General features: G+C 35.6%; 1 protein-coding gene across 4 annotated transcripts in view; it reads left to right on the plus strand.

Moving 5' to 3' along the window:
• BTBD10 (BTB domain containing 10) overlaps positions 1 to 17,991 on the plus strand; it is a 74,005-nt gene that overhangs the window by 16,749 nt on the left and 39,265 nt on the right. Inside the window, exon 2 of one of the 4 annotated variants that reach the window (XM_004711557.2) lies at positions 6,174 to 6,331. The exons of 1 other annotated variant lie outside the window; for it this stretch is intronic. In XM_004711557.2, coding sequence (XP_004711614.1) covers positions 6,231 to 6,331 — 101 coding nt within the window. In that variant the 5' untranslated portion in view covers positions 6,174 to 6,230. Of the gene's footprint in view, positions 1 to 6,173; positions 6,332 to 6,978; positions 7,008 to 12,274; positions 12,590 to 17,991 lie in introns of those variants that run through there. 2 more of the 4 variants (XM_045291134.1, XM_004711556.2) reach the window with 2 other exon arrangements.

The following is a 17,991-nucleotide window of genomic DNA, read 5'->3' on the forward strand; positions in this document are numbered from 1 at the left end:
CTCTCTGTGGACTGGCTGCTCTAATTGGGGTCATCGTCCTCAAGGCCTGGTGGGCCAGGATGTGCTCCAGTCTCCTCCTCCTCCCCCGTCATTTGCTCATGTGTGCTCTGGTCAGATATATCCTTCTGAGAGTTTATAATGTGTCTTGCATGGGCCTTTTAAAATTTATTCCGCTTGGTGTTTGTTGAGCAACTTGTATGTGTAGATTCATATTCTTAAGTCAAATTTGTAGTCTTCTGCCAGTAATTCTTCAAATGCTCTCCTACTGTTTATTCCTGACTCTCCCATGGTGGTATTCATTCGCTTGGTATCATTTCACAGTTTCATGAGTGTTTACTTGGTTTTCTTGATTTTTTTATTTTGTATCTCAGACTTGATAAATAATTACTCCAATGTTAAATCCCTCCAGAGAATTCTCTATTTTGGTTAATGTATTTGTCAGCTATAGTAATTCTGTTTGAATTGTTTTCATAGGGTCACTTTTAATTCAAATCAATTTAATGGCACAAAATAATAGTAACATCCCTACTGATTCATGTTTTCATGATTTTCTTTATTTCTTTGTGTATATGTAGTGTGGCTGTTTTAAAGCTTTCTAGTCCATTATCTGGGCTTGCACTGTGGCAGTTTCTGCCTTATTAAAAAGTTTTTAGATTGAACTTTCATTGGGATAATTTCTTTGTATGTCTTGTGATTTTTTTGTTCTTTAAACTGAGACTTTTGAGTATTAGAATGTGTTAACTTTTAAGTCCCAGGTTTTCTTCCTTTCTTAGAGTTTAAATATGCTCTTCCTTTGTAAGTTGTGAAAAGCTATAGTAGCCCTTCTGACTTTTCTAATTAGTTTTGCAATCACTGTCTTCCTGGATGTGCATAAGCACCAAGGATTGTGCTACTCAACTTTGTTTCTAGAGAGACGTTCTTCTATTCCATTAAAAGATGGGTGAGTGAGGGGCATCTCTTTTAGTCTTTTCATGTTGGGTTTCTGTTTAGGGATTAGTGAAGTTGTAAGGGTTACTTGTCCTATGATGAGAGGTAAGGTGTTCTCAGCTATTTAGTGCACCAGCATCTTTTTCTTCACACATATGTTGACTTCCTCAGTGTCCCTGTATATACCATGATTTTGGAAAGGTATTCTGCAAGAGACTCTTATTCCAATGCTTCTTTGTCAGCCCTTGGAAGCCTATTGTGGACATCAATTACTCATTTAGTTCCAGATGATTAAGGATGATGATAACCTTCAAGTGTTTTCTGCTGTTCTCTCACCCCCAACCCCTCACGTCCTCTTTTATAAGAACTTATAAGGAGTCCTCGTGGCGTAGCAGTTATACATTTGGCTGTGATCAGCAAGGCCGGCAGTTAGAAACCACTGCCACTCTGAAGGAGAAAGACTGGGCTTTCTACTCTGGTAAAGAGTTACAGTTTTGGAGTTCTACGCTGTCTTACAGAGTAGCTGGGAGTTGGGATTGACTCGATGGCAGTGAGTTTTTTGTTTTTGTTTGGTCAGTACAGTAAGCTAGGAAGAAAGACTCAATCTCTCTTGGCTTCTTCCAGAAAACTTAACAGAAACACCTAACAATCTGCCTATAAAAGCAAAGTTTATGTGGTTCAGTCCAAAGCCAGAAAATGACCTTTCTCTGGACAGTATTGAGTATAGCACAGAGGATGGGTGAAACTGAGGGGATTATTCGATATCACAAAATGATATTCAAGAGGATTTTTAAAAGTTTGTGGGATGGTACAAGACATGAAAACATAATAATTGTAAATTATCAAGGGTTCATGGGGAGGGAGGGAAAAATGAGCTGAAGAAAGAAAATGCTTTGAAAACGCTGATGGCAACATATATACAAATGTGTTTGAGACAATGGATGTGTGTATGGATTGTGGTAAGACTTGTATGAGCCCGCAATAAAATGATTTTTTAAAAAGGTTGTGGGAAAATTGCATTATCTTTTAATTCCAATTTTTCAGATGCTTTGAAGCCCCCTCATATAATTTGTGTTAACTCTGGTGGCTCAATGGATAATTAAGCACTCATTTACTCACCATAGTGAGTGAAAACCATCTGTTCTGCAGAAGTAAAGACCTGGTAATCTACAGGTTTTTTAAAGATTGCACCCTAGGAAACCTTATGGGCATTTCTACTCACTGCTGTAGACTTGCTGTGAATCAGAATTGATTCAAGAGCACACAACAACCACAAATTATGTTAAAGTTATGTGTTGTTGTTGTAACTATTTTCAATTATATCCTATTCATAAAATATGCCAGCAGAAGAAGGAAAATATAAGGCATTTCCTTCTTAAATATCTCTACTTGAATTTTACTGTGATATGCTTTGACACTGGGAGAGAGCGTAGGAAAAAATACAGTTCTCATTACTATTATCTAAGTTTTATTGATGTATGAAATGTATGATTTTCAAGTTGATTTTTTTTTGTTAGCCTTCATCTGAATACTCATTATTTTGTGGCTATTGTAAAGTACATGCTCGTTAACCTCAATAGGATTTATTAGGAAGATGTATTTCCCTACTATTAGATACACCATCTACTGTACTAGTGATGGAAAAAAATCTGAATTTACGTTATCCATTTTGGGGGGTTTAATTCTTTGGTCACTGCCTCACTTTTTTTTTTTTTAAAGACTCATTCTTAGCACGATGGCCATTGTGGCTGTAATACTCAGAAGAGTGTCTTTTACAATAAAGATGAAGGAGAGAGAAAAAGTTCTTGTAGGGGTAATATTAATGCCTGAAATAGCTCACTGGATGACCTACAGAGAGAATTCTGTAGCATATTGTAAGCCTCCACATTGTCTACCGCTCTCTTCTCTTTTCAGCTCCAGACTTCATTCATTTAACTTTTTGTTTTGAGGTCAAGGTTGTGTTTTCTTTTTTTCCAAAGCTATGTCTTTAATTTTTTTTTTTTTACAAAACACCCTTATCTCCATTACACTTAATACATTTGTCAAATCTGCAATTCCATTCTTGGAAACATTTTTTCAAGCCCCTCTTTGGATGGCTGACAGCACCTCCCTCGTTTTTTTCCTTCACCTCTTCTACTTTGTCAAATTGCTGTCCTTCCTTGTTCCTCTTCATTCTTGGAAACAAAAAGCAGTTGCATGGAGTGAGGTCAGGTGAGTCAGGTGCATGGGGCAAGAGAGGCATGCTGGGTTGTTGTTGTTTTTTTTGCCAAAACCTGGTGCACTGAGATGGCTGCATGAACAGGTGCATTGTCGTGGTGGCAAAACCAGTTGTCTGTCCGCCACAAATCAGGTCTTTTTTGTCGCACACTGTTGCACAATCTTTTAGGAACCTCTAAATAGAAAGCTTGATGAACAGTCTGACCTGGTTGGTTAAAGGTTTACAAAGCAGTTAATCAGATTTACATTCAGCAATTCATACTCATTTTATTTCAACTCATTCATTGCCATCTCCTCTCTGTGTGTCATCACTTTATTCCACTTCGTCCCTGTGTTTTCTGTTTCCATTTCTCCTTGCCTAACCCTCTCAACTCTGTACTTGGGTTATGTTATCCTTTTGATGTTAAGTGGTTGAGTTCAGTTCCTGACCTGAAGGGTGACTAGTGGCCATAGTCCTGAAGGTTCCATCAATCTTTATCCAACCAGTAAATCTAGCCTCATGATTTGGGGTTTTGTTCCGCACTTTCCCTTTTAGTATATCCAGGACTATCTAAAGTGGTCCTTTTAGAGTAATTGGTAGTGGTAGCCAGTTAAAGTTTCAGGATTGTGGAAGCTGATGTTTGCACGGTCTATTTGTCTATTGGACTACTTGTTTCCATATACGTTTTCATTACTCTTCTTTCCTTTGAACAGAGACGAATAGTTGCACCTTATGTGGCTACTCACAAGCCTTTAAAGGCCCAACCACTCTTCACAAAGCAGGATGCAGTCGTGTCTTTGTGAACTGTTATGCCAATTAACATGGCTGTCTCCCAAGACTAGGATCCTGACCCATTGGTTATTTGTAAGAAGCTTTTAAGACTGGGTTCTAAATGCTGTACCTCATACATGGATATATTTTGTAGCAAAGGTAGAGATATTCTCTGGTAAACCTATATATATCTGTGGATGTAATCCCACCCTCCTTCCCAGACCTGTTCAGCTTGTCTGTCTATCCAAGCGTCTATTCATAGAACACCACTATTAACAGGATTTTGTGTATAACAATATTTGCCTCTGTTGACTTTAACTCTTGCAAACCTCCCAGTGCCTGCCTCCGTCACTATATATTGCCTCCCCCTGCACCCAATTTAACACTATTTATACTCTAGCCACTCTAGCCAGTGACTTCCCCTCCTATACCTCTGGTAATCATTGAAGAATTTTTCTTTTAGTGTGAAAATATGTATATAATAGTGGTTTCATACAATATTTGTCCATGTGTGATTGGCTACTTTCACCCATCATAATGTCCTCAAGGTCCATCTCTGCTATAAGATGTTTCTCAGATTCAGTATTACTCATTAACATTGTAAAGTATTCCATTGTATCTCTAAGAAAGTTTATCTGTTTTTCTAGTAATGAACATTTAAGTTTCTATCTTTTTGCTACTGTTAATAGTGCTGCAGTGAGCATGGGCATGCATTTATCTGTTTTCGTCTGGGTTCTTATTTATCTAGGATATATATCAAATAGAGGGATTTGTAGCTCAAGTGGTATGGTATTTCTTTTCCACAGCAATTGCACCATTTTACAGTCTAACCAGCGCTGTATGAGGGTTCTAGTCTGTCTGTACCCTCGCAAGTATCTTTTTGTTTTCTGTTTGTGTTTTTTTTTTAATTGCTATAATGGCTGGAGTGAGGTGGCATCTTATTGTTTTGCTTTGCATTCCTAATAGTTAATGATCTCGAGCATTTCTTCATGTTTGCTGCCTGTTTGAATGTGTTCTTTAGTGAAGTAAGTGTCCATGTCCACCGCCCATTTTTCATTGGATTGTCTTTTTCTTGTTGAGACGTTGAATTGGATGAGTTCATTTAGTTTTTCTTTGAGCCAAATCTGAACAACTATTTACAGACAAAATAGTCAAGTCTGAGCATTTTTTTTCAAGATTGAGGTTTTAATCTCTAGGGGAAATTCTTACTGATCTTCATAAGGTTGTCTTTACCAGCATTGTAACCATTGACGGGATTATTACTAAAATTGAGATTGTTTCGTGCTTTGTTTACGGGGATTTAATGCCTACCTTGAAAGATGATTGTGAAGATAAAATTGGATAATAAATATACCGTATGTTTTTCAGCACATTTTTAATGCAGTTTTCATGGTAAAATTAGGTGCCTCGGCTGATACTCAGATTGGCTTATGCTCGAGTACATATGGTACTTTAAAGTGCTTAGCTCAGGTATTCTGTAAGACAATTAAGTGAATTTTCTTATTTCATGTGACTGTAGTCAAATAAGTCATAAGCCTCATAAATGAAAAGACATGAAGTATATTGATAATTGATGATATTTTTGTAGTAATTATGTTTGTTTTCTTTTCAGCAAATATTAAATTTCTCTTCAAGGTCTTTATTAAGGACATAATCACATTGTTATTTGTTCTATGAGATGCTTTCCTAAACATCTTAAGGTTTCTTTTGTAACCAAGAAATGTATTCCAAATGAAAATTGTCAGTTATTTTATGGGCCATTTTTGTCTTTTCGGTGCTTTATTGATGTTTGAAAACATGAGATACCTTAGTGGCAGTTGTATAAATATATTTACTAAATATAAATAGCATAGCATTGTCCTGTTTTGTAAAGGTGGCAAATTTTATAGAAAAACAAAGGAAAATACTGAAAAAGATTTCTGGTACAGGTTGTCCCCAACTTTTGAATTGATTCTGTTCCAACAACTCTACCATAAGTTGGTTCGGACTTAAGTAGGCTACCACACTTTATTATTGCTTATTACTATCAGTATCTTTATCAATCATAACATTGAGCATCTACCAAATGAACATCTGACAGTGAAAACAGCAGCAAATTAAGTGATACAACATAGTATGTAGTACATGTCATCCACCTTGTGACACTGGTAGTATAATATTTTATTGTCTGTTCATCACTTTAAAATGTCCTACAATATCAGAAAAAATATATAAAATTCTGTGATTATTTTATCCGTCATGGAAGCAATTTAAAGGTCAACACTACTCTTTTATGTAGGTTTTGGGTGCTACATGTGTGCTTTCAGAACAGTAGTGTGAGGAAGCTTGAAGTGGGATGGCAGGACGGCTTCATCCTTATGACAGTAACTCCAGTGATCCAGAGAATTGGGATCGGAAATTGCATAGTAGACCTCGTAAACTTTATAAACATTCCAGGTAGGTAAAATAAATAAATAAAAATGCACATTTCACGTATCAAAACTTTGATTAAAACAGATATTAATGACTTTACTGCATTTGGTTGTGGCAAGTCCTGTCAGAGGTTAAGGGTTAGTTTACATAATACTGGGAATATTTGCATTTTTCCTTTAAAAATGTTTGGAGAATTAATCTTTTCTTTTTATTTTCCTATTTATTTGTATTTGTTTGAGTACTTTTGTTTTGTTTCTAAATAATGGTAAAATTCTGTATGTATCCCATATATAAATGTTACTATTTAAGTGTGAACTCTGGCAGTCTGGCAAAATGGTAATTCTTGTAATTAAATCTCTAGAATAGGAATTGATTTAGTGCTCTAAATATATTGTATATGCAGATTACAGATGACAGTTTAAAACATATCAGTGTTTGTCTCCATGTATTTTTAATGATGTAATTTATTTATATCATGTTGTCCTGATTCTAATAGGAAGATTAATTTTTCTGGAATGAACTATACTAGCTCAGTTAAAGTTTGAAAAAATTTGTTTAAAAAGTTTCATCCCATTTATATGTTATTTTGAAAGCTTTCATTTTGTGCTGTGTGAATTCATTTGGAACATTGCACTTAGAATGTTTATGATCTAATATTTTAGGGTGTTTTTTGACAGTTCATAAGCCTCACATATTACAGGTATGTAAGCATGTTTCATGAAGGCTTTTGATTTATGAATATTACTTAGGAGATATTAATGAATGTTTAATTGGCTTGAATGTGAACTTCTGATCACTGCTAACTAGTACCAGCTTCATTGAAGAAGAATAAAGCATGCATGAAACTGTAATCCTTTTTTAATTTTAAAGGAATACTTTGGATACTCGGAAGCTCTGTTATAGCTAGAAAATGAGGACCTGGTACTTTATAGTTCTCCTTATAAGAAGCTCCTTTTTACTTTGTACTTTTAATGTGGTAATATTGTAATGTTAAATTGACTTTATTAATTTATAAATACATGCCAAATGGTATGAGTGTTTTTTCATAGTCTGTACCTTATTTCATTGTTTATGCGTGTATCATATTCAACTTGGACTCTACTTCTCTTTCTCCGCTCTACTACTTGGATGGTTATCTCCCTTCCTGAATAAAGGGGTATTGCTCTGATCATAGGATCCCTGGTGGTGTAGTGGTTACAAGTGGGCGTTTAACTAGAGGTCAGCACTTTGAAACCATGAGCTGCTCTTTGGGAGAAAAATGTGGCTTTCTACTCCCACGAAGAGTTACAGTCTCGGAAACCTACAGGGGCAGTTCTGTCTTGTCCTGTACTACGGTCACTATGAGTCAGAATCAACTCGATGGCAGTGAGTTTGGCTTGGTTTGGTTTTGATTTGATCACTTAAAGGCTACAAGGATCCCTAGTGGCAAAGTTAACACACTGGGTTGTTAACCACTGGGCTAGCTCTTTGAACCCACCAGCCACCAATGAGAGAAAGATGAGGCTTTCTGTTCCTGTAAAGATGTATAGCCTTGGAAATCCAAAGAGACAATGCTACTTTGAAATCCTATAGGATTGCTGTGAGTTAGAATTGAATTGATGGCAATGCACTTTGAGTTTTATCTTTTAGTTCTGGGTTTTGTTTTGTCTTGCTTTTTGTCTTTCTGTTTTTGCTAATGTAAAATAATGTATCACACACTGAGGAGGTGAAAAGAAACCACTGTTTTGCTTTTTAAAAGCTACATGCATGCAATGAATGGTCTGATGCTGTTGTCATAAGTTGGTTTGGGCACAAATTAAATTTTTATTTTTTATTTTTAGTGTCTTTATAAGTTCAATCTTTATTTGTCTTTGGGGTTGGTCTGAAAATGATAGCATCAACAGATTATGCCCTGCAGTATTGCATATAGGATATATTATACTACATAGTAAGACATTCTTGGGGGGGAAATATGGTTCTAAACATGGCCCATCATAACTTGAATATATGTCTGTACTTTTGTATTGCTGTTTCATTTTACTAACAAACAGCATGCCTCTTTTAGATACTTACAGCATCAGTAACTATTTAGTGGCATTGCTTTCTAGCAGACTGCAGCAGTACTGAGAAAATGGCGTGGAGAGGACAGCATTTGACCTCTTCTGACTTTACAAGGAGGAAGGAGAATCAAACTCATTTTCAGCCCAAGGCAGATTCCTATGGGCTAAAGTCAGACATGCCTTTACCTGCCACCCTTCTTTACCAAATCTAATCCTGTTTCTCCCATGGTACTTTCTACTTTTCTTTGGGGTTCAATAATATGTTGCATTGGCTAGAACTCACAAGCAAATACTCGGGGTTATGGAGTTTATTAGGGAAGTTAACAGTTTACAATTAACAATCAGAAGCACTCTGGATGTACTTATTTGGTCACAGTCACCTCTTTTTAGCCATACTTAAAGGGTTGATCTTCAGCTTCTTAGCCTTAAAGCCCTTTGGGCCTCTGCCCTGCTCACAGGTAATGTTATAAAGCTCTTTTAGCTCTGCTGTTAAATGCTCTTTTAAAAGACACTCTACTCCTGCCTGACACCCTTGCTGTAAGCAAGCCTCTTGTTCAAAGCCACTCAGTTTTCTTATCATTGTGGATTAGGAAGCCCAGCATTCTGTCTTGTGCTTTTGGAGTTGTTGCCTCTCCTGCTGCTGCTCTGATATCTCAGCTCCCTGGTTCAGTATAGGGATCTTGGGGTCCAAAGGACATGCTCCATTTTTGGCTTTTCTTTCCTCTTGATAGTGAGATCCTCGTATTCTGCTTCTGGGATGGCTCATTTTAAACCTACCAGATGACAAAACTGATCAATCCCCACATTAGAGTTCTGTATACCTTATTTACATGGCTGCAAACCATTCACATTATTAGCAAGCTATTCCACCACTTGATGGGCCACAGACACCACATATTTGCATACCCCTACTCAGTCCATTAGGAACCCTGATGGTATTTTGGTTAGACATTGGCCTGCAATCTGCAGGGTTGACAGTTTGAAACCACCGGTAGCTCTGCTGGAGAATGACTGGGTTTTCTACTCCTGTAAACGTTACATTCTTGGAAACCCACAGTGGGTTTGCCAGGAGTCAGTATTGACTTGATGGCAGTGAGTCTGGTTTTTTGGCTACTCAGTCTATTTGGTAGGAGCTATAAACACTATGACTAGAAGAACCATACTAAGTAATTCACTGTACCAAAAATATGTAGGGCCATTTGAGTAAAAAACATTATAGAGAAATAGAAGATACATTGAAACTTGTGAGAGTTTTTCTTGGTCTTGCAAGTTTTCTGCCTTTGACAGGGTACTGTTTTTCTCTCTCTCTTTTTTAATTGACGATTGCTCTCTATTAGTGGGAAATATTTGAGATTTCCTTCTCTGGGGTATTTCCCCCTTACAGTTTCCAGCAGTCTCATTGTAAATACTAATCAATACATTTTTTTTCTTTTTAATGAGAAGAACGAAGTATTTTGAGTGAATTTTCACCATCACTTGTGGAAAATCTAATTAAAGAAGAATTGTTTACTTCTGGGACCTCATGTCTCTTTACATGCTTTGGAACATATGACTTTTAAAGTCCAACTTTAAAAAACCATATATTTAGTTAAAGATAGTAACTTAATCTTCTGAGGGCTTTTAAAAATGTAGTCAATAGCAAGTATTATTGAAGACCTGTCCTCAGTTTAGGGGCAGAGTTAGGTGTCTCAGAACACAATAATGAGATGCTTTAAAATTTACATATAGGCTCATTAGAGAACAATAGGGCACTAAACTGTAGAACTGTAAGAATTAAGAGATGGACTCAGTATCAACTTGAGTAGGTTAAAATGGTACTCGAGTTTATCCTTGGGTGATAACAGGATTAGCAGAGGAGGATATTCCTGACAGGGACTTACTTTCATGAGATTAATTGACTCTGAATGTGGAGCTCTTTGGATAGTTTTACTATCCCCATTTGACAGTTGAGAAAAAACAAAGTTAATTAACATCAGGGCCATCCAGCTTGTAAATGGCAGAGCTGGGATTTTAAAACGAGCTTCTCTTTTTAGGTTTTACAATAATTTTGAATACTTTACAGTACATTTCAATCACATAAAAAATGGAATATGATAAAAAGGGGAAAGGATGGAATATGATCATGAGCCCCCATGTAAACTCAACATCTAGCTTTTAAGTTACCAGTTCATGGCCAATTTTATCTGTGCTTCTATCCATTTAATACGCTTTCCCCCTGTTTTAAATCTTTGTATTTTACTTAGGGATGTTTGAGTCGAAGAAAAGCAGGTTGAATACTGGCCCATCGTGGGCATTCATTACTTGTACATATGAAGTCCAGAGATAGGTAATGACTCTTGTATGTGTAGTAGTTTAAAGGGTCAGAGCCAAAGATTCCTTGATTCTTTGAGGTTTTCCTTCATGAACACATCTGACTACAGCAGCTCCAGCCCCCATGACCGTCTAAGAGAAGAGGAGGAGGGAAGGCCTCCTTTGTATCAGAGAATGATAGTTCTCAAAAAGCTCCAGCAGGTATAAACTTTTAACTCATTAGCTAGAACCAGAAATAGGTCTATATGACAGACGATGAATAGTTTTAAAACTGGGTACTTATTACCAAATCAAAATTGGGAATTTCAATTTGAAAGAAGGAAAGAACTAAACATCCTTTTCTTTATTGTTTTGACTTGTGAAGATAATCCAAAAGTTGTTTTACTCAAATCTGTTTGCTTGTTTACTCTGCTCACATTTTGGAATAGCTTGCTTTCTTCCAGCCTTTTTATTCATTTTTTTCTCCTTTCCTTGCTGGCAGATATTAAATTAGATTTCTTTATTTACAAAAGCAACAATAATAGTTACTGTTTTTTATACTGTTGGAATTTTGAGGATTTGGTGGACAACATACTTTCTATTCTATCTAATACAACTTTAAGTTACTTTTGTAAACTTTTATTTTGAATGTAGATTTGATATATATAGTAAGTACTCTGTGATGTAAAAGACAATATACTTAGAAAAGCTCACTTGAAATTGGAGGGATTTCAGATTGGCCAGTAAGTTTGGTTTTGGTATGATCCCTTTGAAAATGTTTAAGAATGAATTAGCTTGTAAAAAATTACTGAACTGTCTATATTATTGCATAGTCAATACATGTATAAAGAGGTCTGATAGCTTGCTAAAAATATTAGAAACCATTTTGATAGCAATGAATGTAGTTGTCTGGGATTGTGACAACTTTTAATTATAGATGAATCTTTTGCTATTTATCAATGGAAAGGAAAGTTTCCTGTATGATTAATATTATGATGCCTATGTTAATACTATGCTTAATGCTCTGGGATATTTGAAATAGATTGAACGTGACTATATAAAACCCAGAACTGCTGAGGTTACTAAAGATAAATGTCTCATACATTCAGTATCAGACTTTGCCGCAAGGTTTCACTCCCACATGGAAGTACGCATGCTCCTTTCTTCTAAGACTGCATGAGCACCACGCTTTCCAGTTCCTTTCTAAGTCACTCCGTAGTTCAGCAGCAGTTATAAATCAAAAAGTTTGGTTGCTTTAAAGAACAATTCTTTAGTGTATTCTTAAAGTTACAAATGATATTTCCTCTTTGGTTTTAAAGAGAAATCTTACTGTCCAGATGGGTACACCGTAAGATAATGGAAGGGAAAAAAAAAAACAAAGTTAGCTGTATCTGAGTTTTTAAAAACCTGGCAAGCTGGCAGAGCTAGAATTAGCTTTACAGATGGCATCTGGCAATACATCTCTAAGCCCTCATCTCCTGAGTTTTCTTTGACCTGTCTATCAATTACAATATCCAATCGCGGCTCAGAAATGGAGAAGTGGGCTGATCACGGCTCACACGATGCTGTTTGGCTAGAAACGTCAGTGCTGCACAACCCACGGCTGAGTCAGTGTCTGAGAAAATGAACTGAATTAATATAGAGAGGGGGTTGTATCTTTGAATATATAAAGCCTAAATAACCGCAAAGAGCATTATTATACAGTTAAGGGAGGAAAGCTTAAAGGAAGTCTCTGGGCAGGTGAGGTAGAGGAGACTGGGACATTTTATGACTGTTCAGATGACTCTGGAAGATGATGGAAATATCAGATGTGCTAAAGTTTCCTAGTAATGCCCAAGGATGCTGACCTGGCTTTCAGTGCCGCATTGTTTGAAAAAGCAGAGTCCCTTTCTACTCTGATTTCAAAATTTTTTTCTTGTTTTTGTTTTCCTACCTTGGCAAATACTAAAGGAAGGTGTGTATTCATTTATTATAATATGCTATCTCTTAGTTATGCTTATAAACATATATAGATATGAGAGAGCGATGTTTGGCTTTTGTGATATTATGATCATTTTACATTTCAGGATGTGAAAGATCATTATATCTGATTATCAGTTTAATGGTAAACTATTTAAAATAAAAGTGCTTTTATTCTTTTCATGACTATAATGCTTTGTTTTTAAGGCCTAGTAGAATCTTAATGTAATTTGAGAATGCCTTATATTTGCTTTTGTTTTTTAATGAAGATCATAAAAATTTTATTTCAAAGAAAAATGAATTGGAATATTTTAAATATTTGAAAGTGAAAATTCGAGATAAAGAAATGACATGTTTGAAATAATTCACTAAGGGAATTGTATATATTTTTACTTTTAACTGAATTATTGATCAGTTGAATCACATATACACAATAATAGTATTTCAAAGGACTGAATATTTTTAAATGATAAGTGTCTAATAGGTTGAAATGACTTTCTATTCTTTTAGGAGAGTCTAAATAAATGATTTAAATATTGAAACTGAAACAGAGTAAGTTAAGTTTTGAGATTAGTGAAAATTGATTTTATCAGCTAAATCTAAATAAAAGTAATTTTTCTTGCTGTGATGTTTTGCATCTTAACCAGTAAGAGACATTACTTACTATCTTAGGACATTTTAGCACAACTTCAAACATTTGGACTTGTGTTTTTTTCTTTTCTGTTTTCATTACTTCTGCTCTACTAATTGTGCATTTTTTAGGGACTTGGAGAATATACACTTCACAACGATTTTATTTTTAAAGTTTGAATACCTCCTACTCTCCTTCCCTTGAACTATACTGACGTTCATGTGGTGGTTTCCCCACTTAATTCTTAAAAGATTGAATGGTCATCTTAAGAACTGCCGTGCCTCATTTATTTAGTTAAACTATAGTATCGTGTGTTGACTTTTGTGGTTTGGGGGTCCATAAAATGCTTTTCTGTTATATTAGCACAGCTATAAAAGAAGACTCTTAAGCTAGAGGTTTTTACCATTTACCTTATAGAACACTTTTTTTTCTGGTTCTCCTAATCCTTTAGAAGTAATAATGCCTGCCTTATTGCAGAAGCAATATATATAGTACATACAATTTAGTAGATACCTAAAAGCACATAGAAAAAAATTAAAATGTTATTTACCAAAGAGATGTACTTTAAATACTTTAGTATATAGTGTATATAGTAATCTTCTCTATCACCTGTGTGATTTATAAAATCACACATATATGAGGGGACTTAATTAGATTTGTGAAAAATAGAATTAAAAGATAATAGAATTTTCCACTAACTTTGGAGCTCTCTTTACAATTAAATTTTGAGATAATACTTTAATCTACTATTATATTCTATCCTGTGGTGTCTTATGAAATAGTGTTTTATACCATAATTTTTAAAGGCTATATCATAATTTATTTCACGAACCTCAGTTCTTCTGTTTCTTGGTCAGAGAAATGATCAGCATGATCCCACAGAATACATTTCTGTCAAAAAGGAAGACTCGTTTCAGTAGTTCAATAATGTAATTTTTGTGTTTGTCTGACAGAATATAATCCTTAGTGTGATTACCCAGTGAACTCTTTAAGCTTTTTTATATACATTATTTTAAAAATAAAGCAAATAAGATTACCATACTAAAATATAGAACATAAATTGTTTTAAGAGTCAATAAAATGAGGTTAAGTGAGCTGAGGCTTTTAAAAAAATGTGAAACTAACCAAAAAATTTTCTATTGCATATAAAGCAAGAAGGTGCTGGAGGAGAGTCAGACAGTAGTGCATGGCCATAAGCGGGGGAAATTGCTCAACTCTTATTTTGGAACTTCTTTGTTGGAGGAAGAGCAAGCCACTGCCTGCCATTGCCACTGTCACCACTCAAAACAGTAACAGTAAAACAAACATTGCTAGAAAAGACATTTAAAAAATGTGTAGATACGAATGCATATGGTTAAGTTAGTTACATTTTGGCTAAGTTGAAACATCTTATGGTTAATAAAGGAACGTTCTACAAAATCTGAGAATTTTGGTATTATTTGTGGTATTTGAAGAGTTTAAGAGAGTGCAGGAGGGGCTAAAAGATGGAAGACTGTCTGGTTTTTAAAAGAAGCTCTGGTGGCACGTACCATGGGTAGGGCATGGGACTCGTTTACTATAAGGTCAATGGTTCTAGGGTCTGAAAACCCTTAAACAGTCACCCTGAGTGGGAATCAACTGTATGGCCGTGGATTTGGGATTTTGAAACACAAGATTTTAGAACTGGAGATGCAAAGAACGATACGTGACTGACGGGGTGAAAAAAGGCACAAGGTGCCCTGGTGGCCCAGGGGCTTCACTGTGGGGCCGCTAATCCCAAGGTTGGCAGCTGGAACTCACCGCTGCTACAGGGGGAGAACAACGGGGTCCTCTGCTCAAAAGATTTATAACCCTGGAAACCCTATAGAGAGCAGGTCTACTCTGCCCTATAGGGTCACTGTAAGTTGGGGTTAATATCGGTGGGTTTTATATATAGTAAAAGTGTCTCAGAGTGTGTTTGTTAAAAAACATATTATCAGACCACCTTTGATTTTTCTCTGATATAGTTACTAGACCAGTGGAAAAGTTATATGTTGGCACTTAAATTTAGGTTTTCGTAAAGTCTCTTCTAATTTTTTTATCCTTTCACTGTTCATTTCTATTTCTTTGTTCTCTGTTCTTGAATATATTCCCAATTTTTCTTTCACCTCATCTGGTTACCTTTTAGAAATTTCTGCAAAGGTATCATGTAGCATGTAAACTTTAAAATTTTGAGTGTTTTGCTTTTGGTTTTTTCCTTGAGGATAATGCCCTTGAGATCGAGTTACTCATGTCAATAGTTTCCTTTTTAAAAACTTATTTATTTATTTAAAAAAAAATTTTTTTTTTTTTAATGGTTTCCTTTCTTACTGCTTTAGTGGTATTCGGTTCTGTGACTGACAGTACCAGTTTATCCTTTCAGAGAGAATGACTTGACTCTTGTTTTAAACGTCACAGGACTATTGGAATTTTAAAACTGTTAATATTCCTTCAGTATTACAATTTTTCCCCTGTAGGAGTCAGTTCAGCTTCACTAGGTAAAATTAGGGACTCTTAAATTTATCGTTAGTGTGTAGGAACTGCCATTGAAAAGTCTTACAGTAATTAAAAATTGGAGATTGATCCATGCTGTAATGTGTATTAATACTTCATTCACTTTTTAAGCTATCTGTCAGCTTATGGTATTATGATGGCTTGCCTATTCCTTTGATGCTGGGAGCTGTGTCACTAAAGAGGGTGCAAAAGTTCATGGACAAATGCAAAGATAAGAATTTTTCCATGAACCTCTTTGAAGCTCTTTTGTATACCTAGTCTCATTCCAGTGCAGAGAGAGAGAGAGATCTAATGAAAAAAGTGGCTTCTGATGGAATTTGCTGGTCTCCTTCAGTTCAAGCCAGAGAGGTCAGATCACAGTGACTATTTTGGGGGGGACTCCAGTGGGGTAACCTTGATAGATTTTCTTGAAGGACACAGGACAGTCACAGGTTTATTATGAAGAAATTTTAAGAACAAGGAAAGATTAGAAAAAGGCCAGAAACAATGTGTTACAGATTTTTTTTTTTATCACAACAGTGTATCTGCTCATAATTTGACTAAGGGCTGTTCTATGAGAATTTTGTTGGGTAACCTTACCCAATCCACTCTACAGCTTTGATTGCTGCTGCCCAATCAGACTTCTTTTTGTCTCTAAAATTCAACACTGGAAAGGAACACTGCACCCCTTTTGGTGTCAAAGTCACTATTTTGGTGTCTAAATTGAGCAGCGTAGGGTTCTTTAGGTAAAAGCTACTGAGATGGTTATGCAGCTTTTAGAAGTCTATTGACCCATGATGAAAGATCTATCAAGAATAATAACTTCGGGAACCAATTGCATGGAACTGTGTGTGGCCTCCTCCCTGGGGGATGGACAACCGAAAAGTGGATGAAGGGAGACGTCGGACAGGGCAAGATATGACAAAATACCCATTTGTAAACTATCAAGGGCTCATGCGGGAGGGGGGAGCGGGGAGGGAGGGGAAAAATGAGGACCTAATGTCGGGGGTTTAAATGGAGAGAAAATGTTTTGAGAAACGATGTACAAATGCGCTTTACACAATTGATGTGTGTATGGATTGGGATAACAGTTGTATGAGCCCCTAATAAAATGTTAAAAAAAAAAAAATAAAGGCTTGTAGGTAAAAAAAGAAAAAAGAATAATAACTTCATATTTTTATTTAACAAAAGTTTCCATGATTATCATCACAATACTTTTTTTACTTTACCCATCTACTTTCCTAACATGATACCTCTATGTTCCTTATGATAACGTAAGAGTATCGTATCTTGAAATCAGATTGTTTCTCTTCCACCTCAATTCTTTTTTAAAAGTTGATTGAACTATTCTGTCTTTTGCATTTCCATAGTAATTTTAGAATCAACTTGTTACTTTGTACCTCTTTTAGGATTAAAGATTCCATTGTATGCCCATTCTTGGCTTAGTAATTAGTACTCTTTGGTTTCATAATTTAGTCATTTAAGGTTTATAGAATGTATCTTTAATTTACCACTAGCTACCTTAAAGTAATATATCATTTCTTATAAGTATCAGAACCTTACTATTGTATACTTCTACTTCTCCCCTTCTAAACTTAATATTTTTTCCCTCCTCTATTTCTTATGCTTCATTGATTCCATTTTGACCTGTATTAAGCCACTTGAAGTTTAATGACTGCTTACTTAGGCTAGCTTGAGTTCTTTTTTATATTCTATTTTATGTATTCCCAATAGTATTATTAATATAACTAATATTTTCTCTTTAATTGCCAATCTCACATCCATTTGGTATATTTTTCATCTCAGATACTTACATTTTCACCTGTGGAAGTTTGAGTTACAGCTTTGCAAGCTTCTCTATCTGTAACAACTTTTGAAGTAATGCTGCTACAGTAACTGTTTTAATGACCTTGTCTCTAATTCTAACACTGTTGCTGAGAAACAAAAGATCCCTCTTGCCTGTCACTGTTTCAGCCAAAGACAGAGACCAGGTTGATTCAAGAAATCTAAGTGTTTGACAGAAGGAAGCTGTAGTTTGCTGCCTCCAAACTGCTTAAGAGATTCAGTGAAAATTAAGAAAGTGATACACTGTAAACTGTGTGACAAAACTAGGCTTTGCTATAGTCCCAGGAGACAATGAACAGATTTACAATGATCCGGATTCCAAACAATGTGAGCTGGCATCACAGGGAAACAACCTACATTTTCCCAGAGGCTTATCAAACCCTCAGTTGATTTCTACATTTCATCTGTGGCTGTCAGACTAGTCGTTGTAT

The sequence above is a fragment of the Echinops telfairi genome, unplaced genomic scaffold, assembly GCF_000313985.2.
Source record: "Echinops telfairi isolate 266 unplaced genomic scaffold, ASM31398v2 ScPeMD7_60;HRSCAF=208, whole genome shotgun sequence".
NCBI classification, from domain to species: Eukaryota; Metazoa; Chordata; class Mammalia; order Afrosoricida; family Tenrecidae; genus Echinops; species Echinops telfairi.